Source organism: Nerophis lumbriciformis, linkage group LG20 (assembly GCF_033978685.3).
Source record: "Nerophis lumbriciformis linkage group LG20, RoL_Nlum_v2.1, whole genome shotgun sequence".
Taxonomy (NCBI): domain Eukaryota; kingdom Metazoa; phylum Chordata; class Actinopteri; order Syngnathiformes; family Syngnathidae; genus Nerophis; species Nerophis lumbriciformis.
The window spans coordinates 6,288,829-6,311,947 of NC_084567.2; the positions used below are offsets into that span (position 1 = coordinate 6,288,829).

The 23,119-nt window shown below is 41.8% G+C and overlaps 1 protein-coding gene across 4 annotated transcripts in view; it reads right to left on the reverse strand.

Annotated features, from left to right (window-relative positions):
• LOC133619274 (uncharacterized) overlaps nt 1–15,963 on the reverse strand; it is a 75,920-nt gene extending 59,957 nt beyond the window's left edge. Inside the window, exons 1-3 of one of the 4 annotated variants that reach the window (XM_072915401.1) lie at nt 13,278–13,484; nt 8,336–8,704; nt 6,761–8,203 (exon numbers count right to left, since the gene is read on the reverse strand). In XM_072915401.1, the coding sequence (XP_072771502.1) occupies nt 7,239–8,203; nt 8,336–8,704; nt 13,278–13,434 (1,491 nt within the window). In that variant the 5' untranslated portion in view covers nt 13,435–13,484 and the 3' untranslated portion in view covers nt 6,761–7,238. Of the gene's footprint in view, nt 1–6,760; nt 8,204–8,335; nt 8,705–13,277; nt 13,485–15,692 lie in introns of those variants that run through there. The other 3 variants (XM_072915400.1, XM_072915398.1, XM_072915397.1) reach the window with 3 other exon arrangements.
• Nucleotides 15,964–23,119: the final 7,156 nt, after the last annotated feature.

The window sequence follows — 23,119 nt, forward strand, 5'->3', positions numbered from 1 at the left end:
CATGTCCTCCCCGTGACTGCGTGGGTTCCCTCCGGGTACTCCGGCTTCCTCCCACCTCCAAAGACATGCACCTGGGGATAAGTTGATTGGCAACACTAAATTGGCCCTAGTGTGTGGATGTGAGTGTGAATGTTGTCTGTCTATCTGTGTTGGCCCTGCGATGAGGTGGCGACTTGTCCAGGGTGTACCCCGCCTTCCGCCCGATTGTAGCTGAGATAGGCTCCAGCGCCCCCCGCAACCCCAAAGGGAATAAACGGTAGAAAATGGATGGATGGATATATTGTACAGCCCTTACCTTTGGGCTGATACCGAGGGCGACTGTGTTGACCAGTTTGACGCGTGTAAATGATAGAATGTCCAGTACTGTAAAACTGTGTTTGGATATGGCAATCCGTTTATTACAAGCTATCTAAATTAAATCAAATGTAAGTTATATAACCAAGTATGCTAACCTTGCATGGCACATTATAACAGCATTGTCACCACAAGTCACGACAAGACACCACACGACACGCCACGCCACCACACGGTCGAAAACTGTTTGTCCTCCAATCGACCTGCCCATGCTCACACCTGAACCCAATTTAAGGAGGCTGCCATGGTAACCCCACCATAGCAACAGTCCCCTCCCTGTCGACACTTCCTGGTTCTTAACAGGAAGTGGGCGGAGCAATCTGCCAAAGAAGGAAATACAACATGCTGAACCAAACAATCAATTAGGGAAAATAAAATAAAAACAATATAAACAAATAAGGAATTTTGGCTCCAACATATATATATATATATATATATATATATATATATATGAAATACTTGACTTGGTGAATTCTAGCTGTAAATATACTCCTCCCCTCTTAACCACGCCCCCCGCATCCACCCTTCACCCCCCACCTCCCGAAATTGGAGGTCTCAAGGTTGGCAAGTATGATATATATATACTTGCAGTGTGTATATAAACATCTTACATATTGTTATGAAGGTGTCTGTTAATACATTTTATATATATATATATATATATATATATATATATATATATATATATATATGTGTGTGTGTGTGGCCTTCCGCCCGATTGTAGCTGAGATAGGCTCCAGCGCCCCCCGCGACCCCGGAAGGGAATAAGCGGTAGAAAATGGATGGATGGATGGATGTGTGTGTGTGTGTGTGTGTGTGTATATATACTTGCAGTGTGTATATAAACATCTTACATATTGTTATGAAGGTGTCTGTTACTACATTATTACATTATATATATATATATATATATATATATATATATATATATATATATATATGGACGGCGTGGCAAAGTTGGTAGAGTGGCCGTGCCAGCAATCGGAGGATTGCTGGTTACTGGGGTTCAATCCCTACCTTCTACCATCCTAGTCACGTCCGTTGTGTCCTTGAGCAAGACACTTCACCCCTTGCTCCTGATGGCTGCTGTTTAGCGCCTTGCATGGCAGCTCCCGCCATCAGTGTTTCAATGTGTGTGTGAATGGGTGAATGTGGAAATACTGTCAAAGCGCTTTGAGTACCTTGAAGATAGAAAAGCGCAATACAAGTATAACCCATTTATCATTTATATATATATATATATATATATATATATATATATATATATATATATATATATATATATATATATATATATATATATATATACTTGCAGTGTGTATATTGTACATATTACATATTGTTATGAAGGTGTCTGTTACTACATTATATATGTACTTGCAGTGTGTATATTGTACATATTACATATTGTTATGAAGGGGTTTGTTACTACATTATATACATATATATATATACATATATATATATATATATATATATATATATATACATATATATATATATACATATACTTGCAGTTTGTATATTGTACATATTACATATTGTTATGAAGGTGTCTGTTACTACATTATATATATGCTTGCAGTGTGTATATTGTACATATTACATATTGCTATGAAGGTGTCAGTTAATACATTATATATATACTTGCAGTGTGTATATTGTACATATTACATATTGTTATGAAGGTGTCTGTTACTACATTATATATGTACTTGCAGTGTGTATATTGTACATATTACATACTGTTATGAAGGTGTCTGTTACCACATTATATATATATACACTTGCAGTGTGTATATAACACGTTGATGGAGGGGTTTAAAGTTGTTTTAGAGGCAGTGACTCCCATTAGCCGCATTTTGCAAGCGTTTTTTATCATCTTTAAAATCCTATTTAAAAAAAACCCGTGTGTTCTTGTCTTTCACAATGTTTGTGAACGATAGACAAAATTTAAAAATAAAAAAAGTGCAGTTGCTCTTGAAGCACTGGTGGAAATGATTTACATTATTTTGGTAAAAAAACAAAAAAAAACAGAGTTGTTAAGATAGTCCATGATAAGGGAAACAATTGTTCAAACAAAGAAAAAAGTAAGGATGTGATTCACCAGCAGATAGGGGGCAGTAATGAAGAAGTGGAACCACCAAGCTCCAGCACACATTTTTAAGTAGAGTTGCTGAGATCCCATCAGGGCCATTAATTAGTCTTTGAAGTGTCAAGACAACACCATTTTATAACAACATCTTTGGGACAGAATTTCATGGTTGAGAAAACTTGGCTGCTTTTGTGCTGCAACTTGGGGAGATTATTTGTACACCATCTGATGTTGGTCTGTGGACACAAAACATCAACACCAGGGGCCTCGTGTATTAAGCGTGCGTACGCACCAAAACCTGGCGTGCGTCCTTTTTCACGTCAAAGTAGAGATGTATGGAGAGTGAACTGAAGGTGGAAATGTGCGGTGCCTCACGCCAACTTCATGGCTGTCTTACGCACATTTCTACAAGCTGTGGATACTTTGGTGACACACAGAGGGGATGCTGGGTAACTGTTTAAAAAAAGAAATGTCCACCAATTACTCCTCAGACTGATTGATGTGCACATCAGAGACATATGAACAATTAACACACCGCGCAAGTAAAATGACATGAATGGATATAAAATCATAGGCAAACTAGTGCTAAAAAAGCGCATTAAATATCAGCATGTTAGCCAGATACCGTATTTTCCGCACTATAAGGCGCACCTAAAAACCACAAATTTTCTCAAAAGCTGACAGTGCGCCTTATAACCCGGTGCGCTTTATATATGGATTAATATTAAGATTCATTTTCATAAAGTTTCGGTCTCGCAACTACGGTAAACAGCCGCCATCTTTTTTCCCCGTAGAAGAGGAAGTACTTCTTCTTCTACGCAAGCAACCGCCAAGGTAAGCACCTGCCCCCATAGAACAGGAAGCGCTTCTTCTTCTACTGTAAGCAACCACCCGCCCGCGTAGAAGAAGAAGAAGCGCGCGGATATTACCTTTCATTTCCTTTGTGTGTTTACATCTGTAAAGACCACAAAATGGCTCCTACTAAGTGACAGGGATCCGGTTCATGAAAAGACGCAATCTCTCCATCCGCACACAGATTACTATTTCACAGCAACTGCCTAAAGACTTTCAAGAAAAGCTGGCTACTTTCCGTGCATATTGTAAAAACAAGATAGCTGAAAAAAAGATCCGGCCAGAGAACATTATCAACATGGACGAGGTTCCACTGACTTTTGATATTCCTGTGAACCGCACTGTGGATACAACGGGAGCACGTACGGTGAATATTCGCACCACAGGGAATGAGAAGTCATCCTTCACTGTGGTTCTAGCTTTCCATGCTAATGGCCAGAAACTTCCACCCATGGTGATATTCAAAAGGAAGACCTTGCCAAAAGAGACCTTTCCAGCCGGCGTCATCATAAAAGCTAACTCGAAGGGATGGATGAAGAAAAGATGAGCGAGTGGTTAAGGTAAGTTTACGCGAAGAGGCCGGGTGGCTTTTTTCACGCAGCTCCGTCCATGTTGATATACGACTCCATGCGCGCCCACATCACGCTGGTTTTTAATATATTATTAAAGTTTGACTGACCTATCTGACTGTTTTTTTGACATTCCTTTAGCGCAGTTAGATGCGGCTTATAACACGGGGCGTCTTATAGGTGGACAAAGTTTTGAAATATGCCGTTCATTGAAGGCGCGGCTTATAACCCAGGGCGCCTTATGGTGCGGAAAATACGGTATATTAAATTCCCATCCAACAGGCCAACATTAAAGCACAATTTGAAGCAACAGCTGTTTTTTCCTAATGTAATCAGAGCTGCTGACTGCACACACACTGCTATAAAAGCACCATCACATGATGAATATGTAAATGTCAACAGGAAACACACTGCAAAAAGTCAGTGTTCAAGTATTTTATTTGAACAAAACAAAATGTTCTGCCAATAGAACAATTGAACGCACAACCTACCGATCTCAGGGCGGACACTCTAACCACGAGGCAACTGAGTAGGTTACATGTGGGATATGGAGCTGTGTGTAATTATTCAGTTCATTTCCTATGGCAGGGGTCGGCAACCCGCGGCTCCGGAGCCGCATGCGGCTCTTTGATCACTCTGATGCGGCTCAGCAGCTCACTTGCTGAACCCCCCAATTGTCCCGTGAGACTTCCAGATTTTAGTGCCACTCGCAGAAAACTCCCGGGATTAATATTCACCGATTTTCACCCTGACGGCTATAATAAGGGTGTGCCATGATGGTACAACATTTAGCGCCCTCTACAATCTGTATTAACAGCATGCCAGCCCAACACTTGTTATACAATATACATCTTCTGCTTGCACACGTATGTGACAGCAAGGCATACTTGTTCAACAGCCACACAGGTTACACTGACGGTGGTCATATAAAACAACTTTAACACTCTTACTAATAATGCGCCACACTTTGAACCAAAACCAGACAAGAATGACAAACACATTTCGGGAGAACATCTGCACCTTAACACAACATAAACACAACAGAACAAACACCCAGAATCCCATGCAGCCCTGACTCTTCCGGGCTACATTATACACCCCTGCTACCACCAAACCCCGCCCCCACCCCAACCCTGCTCCCTCACACATCAACCCCCCCCTCTCTGTGCGTCGGTTGAGGTGGGCGGGGTTTGGTAGCGGGGGGTGTATAATGTATCCCGGAAGAGTTAGGGCTGCATGGGATTCTGGGTATTTGTCCTGTTGTGTTTATGTTGTGTTACGGTGCAGATGCATACCTGCCAACTTTTGAAATCAGAAAAACCTAGTAGCCAGGGTCCAGGGGCCGCAGGCCCCGGTAGGTCCAGGACAAAATCCTGGTGGGGGGTTCAGGGGGGCCGACGCAAAATGATTGATTGCATTCAGACAGGTTAAAATGTTGCTAAAACCATCACTTTTCTATCAGTCACAGTGACTTTTCAAAACAAAAATATTACAGCAAAAATCATATGGGTTGATTGACATGTTTATTCTGTAAGATAACTTCAATAGTTTGAAATTATTTTGACAGTTAATGCCAGTTATCCTGTCAACCTTTCACAAGACTTCAATTTGTTAATTGAAAGTATAAAGAGTATAAACACTTTTTACAGTAAACAAATGGTAAAAGAGTACTAAACAATTCCATAAAAAAAACAATTGGTGTCATTATTAACTTTCTGTCCAAGCTTGTATAATCTACTGCCTTGTTCAATTGTAAAAAATATTCTGTGCCTAAAATTCACATTTCTATCACAATTATCATACTGTAAACATGGTAAGCTAACTTCATTAAAATTAATAGTCCTGTCAATAGCATAGAATTACAATTCAAATGTAGTTTTTTTGTAAGCCTTTCAAAAGAATTAAAAATATGAAAAATTAATGAAAATGAATTTAAGCCATCAGACACTTGAAAAGTGGCACATCACATCTCTAATGTAATCATTTTAACTTTTCAACAGAAATAGCACTGCAAAAATATTAAGGACATACTTCTGTATTTTGGTAGTTATGCTGTCAACATTTAACAAGATTTCTTCAACTTGGACTTGAAAGCATAAATAGTATAAACACTTTTAACAGTATAACAGTACTAAACAATTCCAATAGATAACATTGGTGTCATTACCTTTTTGTAGCTAAAATCCAAATTTAGCAGCGGCATTAGACTTGTGTTTTTTTGTCCCAACGTGGTCTTTTACATCGCTAATTCCTCCGTGTCCGATCGAAAAATCTTGTCTGCACAAGGTGCAATTCGCGTAGTTTTCACCCTTTTTGGAACGGATAATTATTCCCGGATAGGCTTTTGAATATTCTTCACGGAATGACTGCAGTTTTCTTTTCGGTTTAAGACTCGTTTGCGATTTTTCTCCGGCTGATTCCATGATCGTTCGCTCGTTTGGAAACAATGGGCAACAGGTGCCTCGTGCTTGGCAGCGGTGCTATAAATAGCCTCGCGCATGGCATTCGGAATGGCTCGATTACGGGAAGCAGTGTCGATTGTTGTTACGCGATTTCGTGAATAAAACTTAAAAAAATATTTATTTTTTTTAATTAATGAAAAACCGTATTTTTTTTTACTGCAACCGTAACCCGGAATAGGTTGATGAAAACCGTACTAATTACGGGAAAACCGGAGTAGTTGGCAGGTATGCAGATGTCCTCCCGAAATTTGTTTGTCATTCTTGTTTGGTGTGGGTTCACAGTGTGGCGTATTATTAGTAAGAGTGTTAAAGTTTTTTTTTTTTATACCGCCACCGTCAGTGTGACCTGTGTGGTTGTTGACCAAGTATGCCTTGCTGTCACCTACGTGAGCAAGCGGAAGCTCCATATAGAGGGTGGTTGATGGGCAGCGTGTCTGAGACCCCTGGTTAATACAAAGCAAATAAAAAACTTTGTATACAGTGTTATTTCATTTACAATTTCAAAAAAATGTTGCGCCTCCCATTGTTTTCTATAATTTGTGAAACTGGTCAAAATGGCTCTTTGACTGGTAAAGGTTGCCGACCCCTGTCCTATGGGGAAATGGTCCTGGTAAATCCTGTAAATAAGGGGAATTTTGGAACTTGAAAACAATTTGGCTTGAATGTCCAGGGTGAGTGGAGTCTGTGGATGGTGGAACGGTTCAAATCGGGTGAGAAATGTGGAAAATTGGCCCATTCCTTTTCAATGAAAAAAAAATGTCCTGGAAATCTGGGTAATCTTTGTGTTCTGGGAAGATGAATATTTGATAACCAATGATTTTCAGCCGGAGTACATTTTCATACCTGAACAGTTCAGATGGGATGAAAACTGGGGACGCTAAAAGACTGCAATAAAAAAAAAATTGGTTATTCTCCCGTGTGATTTCTTAAGTGTTTTACTGCGGCTGCATTACGACTGAATCTTTTACCACAAACTGAACAACTAAATGCTTTTTCTCCTGTGTGTTTTCTCATATGTTGAGTCAAACAGCTGTTTCGTGAAAAACCTTTGTCACAAACCGAGCAAATAAATGATTTATCTCCTGTGTGTCTTCTTATGTGTCGGGTCAAATCAATTTTTTGACAAAAACTTTTCCCACAAACGGAGCAGTTGAACGGTTTCTCTCCTGTGTGTGTTCTCATGTGTCGAGACAAATTGTCCTTTCGCGAAAAGCTTTTACCACAAACTGAGCAATTAAATGTGTTTTCTCCAGCGTGTGCTCTAATATGTAAAGTCAAACTGCTATTCTGAGAAAAGCTTTTACCACAAACTGAGCAATTAAATGGTTTCTCTCCTGCATGTGTTCTCATGTGTAGAGTCAAACTGCTCTTTTGAAAGAAGCTTTTACCGCAAACTGAACAAGTAAAGGGTTTTTCTCCTGTGTGTGTTCTCATGTGTTGAGTCAAATGGTTCTTTCTAGTATAACTTTTAGCACAAACTGAGCAGCTGTAATGTTTTTTACCTGTCTCTTTTTTAGAGCAATCAGAGTGTTTGTTGTCAGTGTGAGTCCTCATATCACCTTCACAGTCTTTATCGCTGCTCAAAGGTTCTTCAACCTCGTCTTCAGCCTCACTATCTGATAGTGGAGCTAAGAGGTTGTCTACTTGTGGTTTCTCTTCATCATCTTCAGTCTTCACAAAGATAATAGTCAGTGGAAACTTGGTGAGATCAGCTTCCTCTCGTCCTAGAAGACACTCTCCCTCCTGAGTGATGCAGAGTTCCTCCTCTTCCTTTTTAATGCAGGGTGGTTGTGGAGTCTCCTGCTTCAAAGTGGAGCTCCACACTGACTGAGGGGAAACTTCTTCTGGACAACCAATCAGCTGCTGGATGCCTGCAGGACAAACAAAACAAACACACTTCAGCTCAGACATGACCCACGAGCAGTTGCTCCTTGATTTGGCGACACAATTTCTTTTTATAGAAAAATTTTGAGCAAAAACTGAGCAGCTGAAATGTTTTTTACCTTTCTTCTTTTTTGAGGAGTCAAAGTGTTTGTTGTCAGTGTGAGTCCTCATATCTCCTTCACAGTCTTTATCGCTGCTCAAAGGTTTTTTAACCTCGTCTTCAGCCTCACTATCTGATAGTGGAGCTAAGAGGTTGTCTACTTGTGGTTTCTCTTCATCATCTTCAGTCTTCACAGAGAGAATACTCAGTGGAAACTTGGTGTAATCAGCTTCCTCTCGTCCTAGAAGACACTCTCCCTCCTGAGTGATGCAGAGTTCCTCCTCTTCCTTTTTAATGCAGGGTGGTTGTGGAGTCTCTTGCTTCAAAGTGGAGCTCCCCCCTAACTGAGGGGAAACTTCTTCTGGATTACCGATCAGCTGCTGGACATCTGCAGGACACAAACAACAAACACACTTTCTTCCATGTACTGTATGTTTGTGTAGTGTTTCATGGCCATTCATGTAGTGCCTTACCACAATGATGGATCAATGTTTACATGACTCGGCTTAAACTCAGTACATGCTATTTTATAGATTGCACACGCTGTTTAGTGCGTGGTATTTGGATCTTAGTAAATTAGGCTCTTACTGTAGCTAACAACCAAAGTCCATGATGAAGGCAATGTTACTTCTGTATTAGCACAGAAAAATAGTGTTGGAGCCCCTCATATCAATCAATCAATCAATGTTTATTTATATAGCCCTAAATCACAAGTGTCTCAAAGGGCTGCACAAGCCACAACGACATCCTTGGTTCAGATCCCACATCAGGGTAAGGACAAACTCAACCCAGTGGGGTGACAATGAGATTGGAGAGGACCATATATGCCTGCTGAGAACCCGCCCTGTTTTTGTAAGTCTTTTTCCTGTACTTTTTTAAAAGATTTGATTAAATTCAGTTTAATTTAGTTTATTATGTTGTCGCTTGTTAATTTGCGATCCTCAATTGTAATTTATTTCATGAAATGTAAAAGTGTCTTCCGGGCACTTTTTTTAAAATGAGATGAAAGGATTTATTTTGATGATATCTGCAAGGCATCGCACTTCTTGATCATCCCATGTTGCACAGTTCAATGGTTTCTTGTTAAGCAGGAAGTCAGGATTAGAGGTGGTGATCTTTGGACACCTCACAATTCCATTTCGATTCAAGGGCTACGAATTCTTTCTTTCTTCTTCTTCCAATGATTATCACACACACACTAGGTGTGGCGAAATTATTTTCTGCATTTATTATAAATCGATTATATATACATATTTAATTATGATATTGTATATTAATATTACACTGCATATAGTTCATATAAATATTATTATATATTCAAAGTATATTTTATTTAATCATTATTAGTATTAATAATACGTCTGGAAAGCTCCTCCTTTGGCTACAGACGAATGGAATATTGTGTCATTTCTGTTTTTTTGATTTAGTGCAGACAGCACTAAATCTAAGCGGCATGGCGTAGTGGGTAGAGCGGCCGTGCCAGAAACCTGAGGGTTGCAGGTTCGCTCCCTGCCTCTTGACATCCAAATCGCTGCCGTTGTGTCCTTGGGCAGGACACTTCACCCTTGCCCCCGGTGCCGCTCACACTGGTGAATGAATGATAGGTGGTGGTCGGAGGGGCCGTAGGCGCAAACTGGCAGCCTCGCTTCCGTCAGTCTACCCCAGGGCAGCTGTGGCTACAAATGTAGCTTACCACCACTAGGTGTGAATGAATGATGGGTTCTCACTTCTCTGTGAAGCGCTTTGAGTGTCTAATAATAGAAAAGCGCTATATAAAATCTAATCCATCCATCCATCCATCCATCTTCTTCCGCTTATCCGAGGTCGGGTCGCGGGGGCAGCAGCCTAAGCAGGGAAGCCCAGACTTTCCTCTCCCCAGCCACTTCGTCCAGCTCCTCCCGGGGGATCCCGAGGCGTTCCCAGGCCAGCCGGTAGACATAGTCTTCCCAACGTGTCCTGGGTCTTCCCCGTGGCCTTCTACCGGTTGGACGTGCCCTAAACACCTCCCGAGGGAGGTGTTCGGGTGGCATCCTGACCAGATGCCCGAACCACCTCATCTGGCTCCTCTCGATGTGGAGGAGCAGTGGCTTTACTTTGAGCTCCCCCCGGATGGCAGAGCTTCTCACCCTATCTCTAAGGGAGAGCCCCGCCACCCGGCGGAGGAAACTCATTTCGGCCGCCTGTACCCGTGATCTTGTCCTTTCGGTCATAACCCAAAGCTCATGACCATAGGTAAGGATGGGAACGTAGATCGACCGGTAAATTGAGAGCTTTGCCTTCCGGCTCAGCTCTTTCTTCACCACAACGGATCGATACAGCGTCCGCATTACTGAAGATGCCGCACCGATCCGCCTGTCGATCTCACGATCCACTTTTCCCTCACTCGTGAACAAGACTCCCAGGTACTTGAACTCCTCCACTTGGGGCAGGGTCTCCTCCCCAACCTGGAGATGGCACTCCACCCTTTTCCGGACGAGAACCATGGACTCAAACTTGGAGGTGCTGATTCTCATCCCAGTCGCTTCACACTCGGCTGCGAACCGATCCAGTGAGAGCTGAAGATCCTGGCCAGATGAAGCCATCAGGACCACATCATCTGCAAAAAGCAGAGACCTAATCCTGCAGCCACCAAACCGGATCCCCTCAACGCCTTGACTGCGCCTAGAAATTCTGTCTATAAAAGTTATGAACAGAATGGGTGACAAAGGGCAGCCTTGGCGGAGTCCAACCCTCACTGGAAACGTGTCCGACTTACTGCCGGCAATGCGGACCAAGCTCTGACACTGATCATACAGGGAGCGGACAGCCACAATCAGACAGTCCGATACCCCATACTCTCTGAGCACTCCCCACAGGACCTCCCGAGGGACACGGTCAAATGCCTTCTCCAAGTCCACAAAGCACAATCTAATCCATTTATATGGAAAACTAAATGTATGCTTATTGCTTAGTGAAACAATAAATAAAAGATTCTACTTGACGAGTTGGCATCCCTGATGTCATTGTTGTGCCTTCTAATACCACAGAATGTCACACACTTTGACTCCTGTCGCCATAAATGTGCTGCTTAAAGGCATGTGTCGTCTATTTACTCATTCATATTTATGGCTCACAGACGTGTTGCCGTACTGTGTGGATATTATTGTGTCTCTTCATTTATTCATTTAATTGCTAATTAATCTCATTGTTAAAGGGGAACATTATCACAATTTCAGAATGGTTAAAACCATTAAAAATCAGTTCCCAGTGGCTTATTAGATTTTTCGAAGTTTTTTTCAAAATTTTACCCATCACACAATATCCCTAAAAAAGCTTCAAAGTGCCTGATTTTAACCATCGTTATATACACCCGCCCATTTTCCTGTGACGTCACATAGTGAAGCCAACACAAACAAACATGGCGGAAAGAACAGCAAGCTATAGCGACATTAGCTCGGATTCAGACTCGGATTTCAGCGGCTTAAGCGATTCAACAGATTACGCATGTATTGAAACGGATGGTTGTAGTGTGGAGGCAGGTAGCGAAAACGAAATTGAAGAAGAAACTGAAGCTATTGAGCCATATCGGTTTGAACCGTATGCAAGCGAAACCGACGAAAACGACACGACAGCCAGCGACACGGGAGAAAGCGAGGACGAATTCGGCGATCGCCTTCTAACCAACGATTGGTATGTGTTTGTTTGGCATTAAAGGAAACTAACAACTATGAACTAGGTTTACAGCATATGAAATACATTTGGCAACAACATGCACTTTGAGAGTGCAGACAGCCCAATTTTCATCAATTAATATATTCTGTAGACATACCCTCATCCGCGCTCTTTTCCTGAAAGCTGATCTGTCCAGTTTTGGAGTTGATGTCAGCAGGCCAGGGAAGCTAGGGTCGATAGGGGGTTTAGCTCGCTCGTCTGCTGGAACAAACTGCCGCCATTGCTTGCCGTGCTCGCGAGGTCCTTTGTCCCTGAATTGCTCACACACTCTGGCAGATTCAATGGGGGTCTGGTGGCAGATTTCTTTGACTTTATCGTTGGAAATGCATCTGCTTTGAGTGTCCCAGGATATCCACACATTCTTGCCATCTCTGTCGTAGCATAGCTTTCGTCGGTAAAGTGTGCGGAACAAACGTCCAATTTCTTGCCACTTTCGCATCTTTGGGCCACTGGTGCAACTTGAATCCGTCCCTGTTCCTGTTGTTACACCCTCCGACAACACACCGACGAGGCATGATGTCTCCAAGGTACGGAAAACAGTCGAAAAAACGGAAAATAACAGAGCTGTTTTGACCCGGTGTTTGAGAAAATGGCGGATTGCTTCCTGATGTGACGTCATCGCTCCGAGAGCGAATATTAGAAAGGCTTTTAATTCGCCAAAATTCACCCATTTAGAGTTCGGAAATCGGTTAAAAAAATATATGGTCTTTTTTCTGCAACATCAAGGTATATATTGACGCTTACATAGGTCTGGTGATAATGTTCCCCTTTAAATAAATAATGCCTGTATGCCCTGGCGCACCATTATCATCATTTCATGACCCAAGCAGAAACCTTTTTACACTTTGATACTGAAATAAATACACCTACAACTTATTAAATACAAATATAGAAAACAAATACCAGCAGAGGTAAAGTTTAGATCCATGAAGAAAAGAAGAAAGTGGATGAATGTTTATAACTGAATACATTTACATATGCATACAAATGTGTTTTCTTTGGTATTATTTTTTTGAATGAGTGAAGTAACGTTTATGACAACCTTTTTCCAAAACACAATGCGAGATACAACAGGATAATGCATACAATTATCATTTGTTTACAAAACGCTTACAAAAAAGTGGGACCCCAAAAATTTACTGCGGGACCCCATTTCGAAAATTGTTTAATGCATCCATAAATTCCCAGCGCCAACACTGACTTCCCACTCAAAAGTTGACAGTAATGAAATGATTCTTGTTCTTTATGACCTCCAATCCTCTGCACGTTGATGTAGACATGTGGTCCAGTCTTCTCTTCACATCTCTTACTCTTCCCCAACATCTCTTCTTTCACATCATTCTTTTCTTTACACAAGCGCTTGTTTTGCTCTTCCACTTTCTTCATTTGACTTTTGCATTCTTTCATCTCCTCTGATGTGAACTCCACTGCCCGAAAGGGACAAGCGGTAGAAAATGGATGGATGGATGCCTTCTTCCCTACTTGCCAACCTTGAGACCTCCGATTTCGGGAGGTGGGGGGTGGGGGTGGGCGTGGTCGGGGTGGAACGGGGGCGTGGCTACAAGGGGAGGAGTATATTTACAGCTAGAATTCACCAAGTCAAGTATTTCATATATATATATATATATATATATATATATTAGAGATGCGCGGATAGGCAATTATTTCATCCGCAACCGCATCAGAAAGTCGTCAACCATCCGCAATCCACCCGATCTAACATTTGATCAGAACTGCATCCGCCCGCCATCCGCCCGCACCCGCCCGTTGTTATATATCTAATATAGACGATGCAAGGCATTAGTGAGGTTATAAAGCTTTTGCCTGTTAAAGAAAGGAGACTGATCCAACGCAGCACAGACATTCGCGTGCCACGCTGTCACGACCCAGACGCACACCAGTGCGCAATCATATGGGAGCCGCGCTGAGCGCACCTCCAAGCGCGTCTCGCTGCAGGCGACGGCCGGGTATATGGGCCCGACGCTCGAGCGCCATCCATTTTCAGGGCTAGTTGATTCGGCAGGTGGGTTGTTACACACTCCTTAGCGGGTTCCGACTTCCATGGCCACCGTCCTGCTGTCTATATCAACCAGGGTGAGCCCCACCCCTTTCGTGAGCGCACTGCGCGCGGAGTGACCCCTGTTACGCGCCCCCGGCAACAGGGGTGGCGGGCAGGTAAGCTGCGCGGGCGGAGCGCGCGGAGTGACCCCTGTTACGAGCCCCCGGCCACGGGGGTGGCGGGCAGGTATGCTGCTTACCTGCTGCGCGTGACGCCGGCCGCGGCGAAGGCGGACGAGGCGGGGTGTCGGTGCGGTGGGCGCGGTGGTGACCCTGGACGTGCGTCGGGCCCTTCTCGCGGATCGCCTCAGCTACGGCTCCCGGTGGGGCCCTCTCGGGGGAAGGGGCCTCGGTCCCGGACCCCGGCGAGGCGTCGGGGGCCTTCTCCGCTCTGTAAAAGTGTCCATCTCTCTTTTTTTTTTCTTCTGTTGTGGCATATGTAGCAGGTGCCTGCTCGTTTTTCGTATGTGGGTAACAACATTTAACTATGTATATATATTTCCGAATTGGTTTAACTGCCACCCGCATGAATCTATTTAAAATCTAATTTTTTTTAATTTCAATCGCCCGACCCGACCCGACCCGCTGATAAAATCTAATTTTTTTAAATTCCATCCGCCCGATCCGCGGATAATCCGCCGACTCCGCGGTTGTGCCCGCAAACCGCGCATCTCTAATATATATATATATATATATATATATATATATATATTTATATATATAAGAAATACTTGACGTTCAGTGAATTCTAGCTATATATATATATATATATATATATATATATATATATATATATATATATACGTATATATATATATATATATATATATATATATATATATATATATATATATATATATATATATATATATATAAAAAATAAATACTTGAATTTCAGTGTTCATTTATTTAAACGTATACACACACACATAACACTCATATACTCATTGTTCAATCAATCAATCAATCTTTATTTATATAGCCCTAAATCACAAGTGTCTCAAAGGGCTGTTGAGTTAAGGGTTGAATTGTCCATCCTTGTTCTATTCTCTGTCACTATTTTTCAAACCATGCTGAACACCCTCTCTGAAGATGCATTGCTGTGTGGCACGCACAAAAGTGCTTTCATCAAATGCACTAGATGGCAGTATTGTCCTGTTTAAGAGTGTCACAACATTGCTGTTTACGGCAGACGAACTGCTTTAAGGTATACAAAAACGTGACTGCTGTTGTTGTGTGTTGTTGCCGCGCTGGGAAGACGTTAATGAAACTGCCTAACAATAAACCCACATAAGAAACCAAGAACTCGCCCTCCATCATTCTACAGTTATAACGTGATTGGGCAGGTATGCTGTTAATATTGTGGGTTAGCGGACTCAGGTCCTCATGGACCTGAGTACGCCTGAATTTCGGGAGATTTTCGGGAGAAAATTTGTCTCAGGAGGTTTTCGGGAGAGGCGCTGAATTTCGGGAGTCTCATTTTCCGGGAGGGTTGGCAAGTATGCCTTCTTCAAGCTAACAATCATGGCGGCTTTTTCTTTACATTCTTCAACATTTTTTCCAGGGCTTCAAATAGCTTTGAAATGACAAAACTTGAACTCACTCACCTTCATCTTTCGTCTTTATCTCCGTTGGTGATTTGCTGGAAGTTGATTCTCTTTCATGTTCTCTTTTAGCGGACGTCGCCATCTTAGCATAGCAGTAGTCGTCCATCTTCTATCACGTCTTCAATCTTCACTTCAGGTAACAAATTCCATTTGGTGGGCTTGAGAAAAGACGAACCATTTATGTATTTGTTCCTACATTTGCGGTTATGTGGTCATTTACAATCGGGGACGCTACAGCCACTCAGTCCGCCATCTTGCTCGCCGCCTGGCCTTTCACTACCGGAAGTATGTTCTGTTCTGCGCATGTGTGAAGACGTCATTTCCTTCACTCCTTCCTCTTTTTTTTTTTTATAGTTTTTTTAAGGTCAGGTGTTGTGATATTTAAAACGTTTTATTTATTTTCTAGATAAGAATAAAATAATACATACAATAAATTAACGGGTTTCTTTATTTAGACTTCGACTTAGACTTTAGACAATCTTTAATGATCCACAGGGGAAATTGTTCCACACAGTAGCTCAGTTACAAAGGATAGTTTGATTGATTGATTGAGACTTTTCTTAGTAGGTTGCACAGTGAAGTACATATTCCGTACAATTGACCACTAAATGGTAACACCCCAATAAGTTTTTCAACTTGTTTAAGTCGGGGTCCATTTAAATTGATTCATGATACAGATATATACTATCATCATCATAATACAGTCATCACACAAGATAATCTGGTTCTCAAATGGGGGTACGCGTACCCCTGGGGGTACTTGAAGGTATGCCAATGGGTACGTGAGATTTTTTTTTAAATGTCTGTCAAAAAGAACTGTGAAAAGAAATGCAACAATGCAATATTCAGTGTTGACAGCTAGATTTTTGTGGACATGTTCCATAAATATTGATGTTAAAGATGTATTATTTTGTGAAGAAATGTTTAGAATTAAGTTCATGAATCCAGATGGATCTCTATTACAATCCCCAAAGAGGGCACTTTAAGTTGATGATTACTTCTATGTGTAGAAATCTTTATTTATAATTGAATCACTTGTTTATTTTTCAACAAGTTGGGTTTGGTTGTTATCATCAGTCATCAACAATTGAGAACAGAGAAATGGATATTGGTACAGTGTAGGTCTGACTTGGTAGGATATGGACAGCAAGTAGTGGGCAGAGAGAGAGAGAGAGAGAGAGAGAGAGAGAGAGAGAGAGAGAGATCAGAAGGCATAAGAAAAAGTATCTGCATTTGATTGTTTACATTTGATTATTAACAATCCGGGGAGGGTGTTCGTTTAGGGTTGTAGCTGCCTGGAGGTGAACTTTTATTGCGGTTTTGAAGGAGGATAGAGATGCCCTTTCTTTTACACCTGTTGGGAGCGCATTCCACATTGATGTGGCATAGAAAGAGAATGAGTTAAGACCTTCGGAATCTGGGTTTAACGTGGTTAGTAGAGCTCCCCCTGGTGTTGTGGTTATGGCGGTCATTTACGATAAGGAAGTAGTTTGACATGTACTTCAGTATCAGGGAGGTGTAGCGGATTTTATAGACTAGGCTCAGTGCAAGTTGTTTTACTCTGTCCTCCACCCTGAGCCAGCCCACTTTGGAGAAGTGGGTGGGAGTGAGGTGTGATCTGGGGTGGAGGTCTAGAAGTAATCTGACTAGCTTGTTCTGGGATGTTTGGAGTTTAGATTTGAGGGTTTTGGAGGTGCTAGGGTACCAGGAGGTGCATGCGTAATCGAAAAAGGGTTGAACGAGAGTTCCCACTAGAATCCTCATGGTGCTTTTGTTGACCAGAGAGGAGATTCTATAGAGAAATCTTGTTCGTTGGTTGACCTTTTTGATTACCTTGGTCGCCGCCAGGTCGCTGCCTTCACCGATGTCTGGGTCGTCCTCCACCGCCGCCGCCGAGCCACCGACCGTGTCGATGAACGGGGCGAAGTCCTCCGTCGAGCCGCCGATCGCTGGAGCACAGGTGAGCTTGAGTTGTGATGAGCCAATAGTTGTGAAAGTGTAAGGATGGAAAGGACAATGCAGGTATAAAATAGACTAAAAATGTACCGTAGTAGCAATATAAAATGTAACATATATGTAATATTTACATAATATATGTACATCCATAACCTCTCTCCATCATATCGCTCTGACCTGATCCATGTCTTCACGCCCTCACGTTCCCTAAGATCCTCTTCATCCATCCATCTCACTGTCCCTTTATTTAAACTGTCCACCATGGGTGCCCGAGCTTTCAGCCGCTCTGCCCCACATCTTTGGAACTCTCTACCACCAGACCTTAGTAACTTAGACTCAATATCCCTCTTCAAAGCAAGACTCAAAACACACCAATTCCTGACTGCTTATTCATTGTAATCATATTTTCTTTTCTCTTTGTTGTTGTTTTTTATACAATTTGATTTTATTGTTTTGATTTTGTACAGTGTCCCTGAGTGTGTCAGAGTTTGTGGGTGACGAACCCCAAGATGCAGAGATGACGGCAGGCATTGAGCGAGAAAACATGATTTAATTAAACACTATGGCAAAAAAACAAACAAAAGGGTAACAACAAAAGGCGCGCACAAGGCGGAGAACAAACTTGGCTATGAACTAAAATAGCGAAAATGCTAACTGTGGACAAGAAACAAAAACACTTACTGTGACACGAAGGAACTATGACATGAGCAGAGTGAACAAAAGTAGACAGAGCTACAACGACAAGTATTATGACAGGTAGTAGTGACAACAAGTATTAGCGACAATGACAATAATCCAGCAGTGACTGGAGGGTAGGGCAGGTTTAAATAGCAGCTGGCTGATTGACACCAGGTGTGGCCAGGTGCCAATCAGCCACAGCTGAGGGGACACAGCACTCAGGGAGACAAACAGGAAACAGAACCAAAACAAGAGCGCTGACAGGAAATACTACACACAGAGGAAAAACTAAAACACAACCAAACTGTCAGGGGCAAGCCTGACAGAGTGCCCAGAAAGGCGCCTTATAAATAAAATGTATTATTATTATTATTACCGTATATGATATACACTGTTTATATCATATATACAATATATAACAATGAGCATGTACAATATTACAGTTAGAGATGTCCAATAATGGCTTTTTTGCCGATATCCGATATTCCGACATTGTCCAACTCTTAATTACCAATTCCGATATCAACCGATACCGATATATACAGTCGTGGAATTAACACATTATTATGCCTAATTGTGTTGTGATGCATTAAACAATGTAACAAGATTTTCCAAAATAAATCAACTCAAGTTATGGGGAAAAAAAGTGCCACCATGGCACTGCCATATTTATTATTGAAGTCACAAAGTGCATTCTTTTTTTTTACATGCCTCAAAACAGCAGCTTGGAATTTGGGACATGCTCTCCCTGAGATAATCCTAATACCCACTACAGCTATGGGAAATACTATACTTTGACTTTCACAAAGTGCATTATTTAAAAAAATTTTTTTAAACATGCCTCAAAACAACAGCTACAAAAAAAATGAAGGCCCACAGCTTCAGTCCAGAGTATACTAGACTCTAGTATACTCAACTAAGGCCTACGTCCGTGTTTTGCCGGATATGTACCGGATATGTGCCACTCAGTACAGCGGCGTTTTAAAAAGTCATTAATTTTACTTTTTGAAACCGATACCGATAATTTCCGATATTACATTTTAAAGCGTTAACGGCCGATAATATCGGCAGTCCGATATTATCGGACATCTCTAATTACAGTATATGTAACAGCTGCAGCATAAAATAGAGAGTATAGATCTAGCAGAAAATAGACATTATAAACAAAGAGAGGTAGCTAACATGTCAGGTAATAGACAGATTCTTTATTCATCCTCTACGTCTCCGTTGAAAATGTCATCTCCACAATTGTAATCTTGTGTCCTTGCCTCCATCTTTGTTCCTATGTCTACGATAGGCACATTCATCAGTCTGAGGAACACAAGTTGCCACTTTTTTATTCTCTGTGTGTCCCTAAAGTATCCGCAGCATGTAGAAATGTGCATAGTTGATACATTCCCACGTCAACGTCACTTTTCATACATCGTGACTTTGCCGTGAAAGACGGCGTACGGCATCCATGAGGATTCTAGAGGGAACTCTCGTTCAACCCTTTTTCGATTACGCATGCACCTCCTGGTACCCTAGCACCTCCAAAACCCTCAAATCTAAACTCCAAATTGTCAGGCTTGGTAAAAAGGATAGGACTCAGATGCAGAGTAGGGAACTTAGACAGGCTTTTATTTTGACAGCTTCTTTTCACCTCCAAAGTCAAGGATTACAATATCTATTTTAACCAAAAACTAATCGGCAAAAAAGGTTCCAAAAAAAATAGGAACAACCAAAAATCACTCCGAACGGAGGAAAACACAAAAGCAAAGACGAACTATAATTAGCGCCGTATATGCTATAAAATGTATAAACAAAAAACGCTCCAACAGGAGGAAGAAACAACAGCTATGAAAAATTCTACACTATCTAATCTAATAAAGTTTTAACAAAAATTGTCACTCAAAAATTTGAGGAAAGAATGAAAAATAACTGAAACTCACCACTTCGGCTGAATAAACTAAATAACAAAAAATCACTCTGCTGAGGAGGAAGAAAGGAAAACTCAAAATAGCAACGAAGGGATTCAGGATCAAGGAACTTAATCACAAGACGAGGCAAGGCAAGACAAGGTATGGACAGGGACAGGGACATGGATGCTAGAGAGCACGAATAAACGAAACAATCTGGCACAGAACAAAGGGAGGAGTGGGCTTATAAGACACATGAGGGTAATAGGGAACAGGTGGAAACAATCAGGGAATCAGGATGACGTCAGACTGATGACACAAAAGGAAGGGCAAGTGACCTGAAACGAGAGGAGAGTTACTTTTCAAACTAAAACATGCACATCACAAGACAGAAAAAACCAAGACAAGACATCCCTCACCGCGGTGTGACACAAACATCCCAGAACAAGCTAGTCAGATTACTTCTAGACCTCCACCCCAGATCACACCTCACTCCTACCCACTTCTCCAAAGTGGGCTGGCTCAGGGTGGAGGACAGAGTAAAACAACTTGCACTGAGCCTAGTCTATAAAATCCGCTACATCTCCCTGATACCGAAGTACATGTCAAACTACTTCCTCAACGTAAATGACCGCCATAACCACAACACCAGGGGGAGCGCTACTAACCACGTTAAACCCAGATTCCGATCTAACAAAGGTCTTAACTCATTCTCTTTCTATGCCACATCAATGTGGAATGTACTCCCAACAGGTGTAAAAGAAAGGGCATCTCTATCCTCCTTCAAAACCGCAATAAAAGTACACCTCCAGGCAACTTCAACCCTAAACTAACACCCTCCCCGGATTGATAATAATCAAATGTAAATAATCAAATGTAGACACTTTTCTTATGCCTTCTGATCTCTCTCTCTCTCTCTCTCTCTATGTCCACTACTTGCTGTACATATCCTACCAAGTCAGACCTACACTGTTTCAATATCCATTTCTCTGTTCTCAATTGTTAAATAACTGATGATAACAACCAAACCTAACCCCCCCCCCCCCCCCCTCCACACCCCGAATTGTAAATAATGTAAATAATTCAATGTATACACCCTGATGATTATCTTGTGTGATGACTGTATTATGATGATAGTATATATCTGTATCATGAATCAATTGAAGTGGACCCCGACTTAAACAAGTTGAAAAACTTATTGGGGTGTTACCATTTAGTGGTCAATTGTACGGAATATGTACTTCACTGTGCAACCTACTAATAAAAGTCTCAATCAATCAATCAATCAATCAATTGTGCGTACGCAAGTTGTTACATGAGGGCCTGGGAGAGGAGAGGGTGGTGGCCCAAATATTTATACTCCAACATCAGGAGGGTGGGCCTGGGCAAGGATGTTTCCGTCCTATCCTAGTGAGAAAAGCAACTGTTGAGATGCAAATATCACATTCCACATTCCACAATCCTGCAGTCAATGCCACCGTGGATCGACCACTACCAGCCCCAAATGGTCGGAATCACCCACATTAGCATTCTAATCAGTTGTAAACAAATGGCATTCTGGTCACAATGTAAATAATTCAATGTATAATGTAAATAATTCAATGTATATACTCTGATGATTAACGCGTGTGATGACTGTATTATGATGATTGTATATATTTGTACCATGAATTGATTAACGTGGACCCCGACTTAAAGGGGAACATTATCACCAGACCTATGTAAGCGTCAATATATACCTTGATGTTGCAGAAAAAAGACCATATATTTTTTTAACCGATTTCCGAACTTTAAATGGGTGAATTTTGGCGAATTAAACACCTTTCTATTATTCGCTCTCGGAGCGATGACGCCACAATGTGACGTCACATCGGGAAGCAATCCGCCATTTTCTCAAACACATTACAAACACCGAGTCAAATCAGCTCTGTTATTTTCCGTTTTTTCGACTGTTTTCCGTACCTTGGAGACATCATGCCTCATCGGTGTGTTGTCGGAGGGTGTAACAACACGAACAGGGACGGATTCAAGTTGCACCAGTGGCCCAAATATGCGAAAGTGGCAAGAAATTGGACGCTTGTTCCGCACACTTTACCGACGAAAGCTATGCTACGACAGAGATGGCAAGAATGTGTGGATATCCTGCGACACTCAAAGCAGATGCATTTCCAATGATAAAGTCAAAGAAATCTGCCGCCAGACCCCCAGGAAAAGAGTGCGGATGAGGGTATGTCTACAGAATATATTAATTGATGAAAACTGGGCTGTCTGCACTCTCAAAGTGCATGTTGTTGCCAAATGTATTTCATATGCTGTAAACCTAGTTCATAGTTGTTAGTTTCCTTTAATGCCAAACAAACACATACCAATCGTTGGTTAGATGGCGATCGCCGAATTCGTCCTCGCTTTCTCCCGTGTCGCTGGCTGTCGTGTCGTTTTTGTCGGTTTCGCTTGCATACGGTTCAAACCGATATGGCTCAATAGCTTCAGTTTCTTCTTCAATTTCGTTTTCGCTACCTGCCTCCACACTACAACCATCCGTTTCAATACATGCGTAATCTGTTGAATCGCTTAAGCCGCTGAAATCCGAGTCTGAATCCGAGCTAATGTCGCTATACCTTGCTGTTCTATCCGCCATGTTTGTTTGTATCGGCATCACTATGTGACGTCACAGGAAAATGGACGGGTGTATATAACGATGGTTAAAATCAGGCACTTTGAAGCTTTTTTTAGGGATATTGCGTGATGGGTAAAATTTTGAAAAAAACTTCAAAAAATAAAATAAGCCACTGGGAACTGATTTTTAATGGTTTTAACCCTTCTGAAATTTGATAATGTTCCCCTTTAACGTCTTTTCCCATTACAAACATCATAACCCAATCTATACTTGTATGA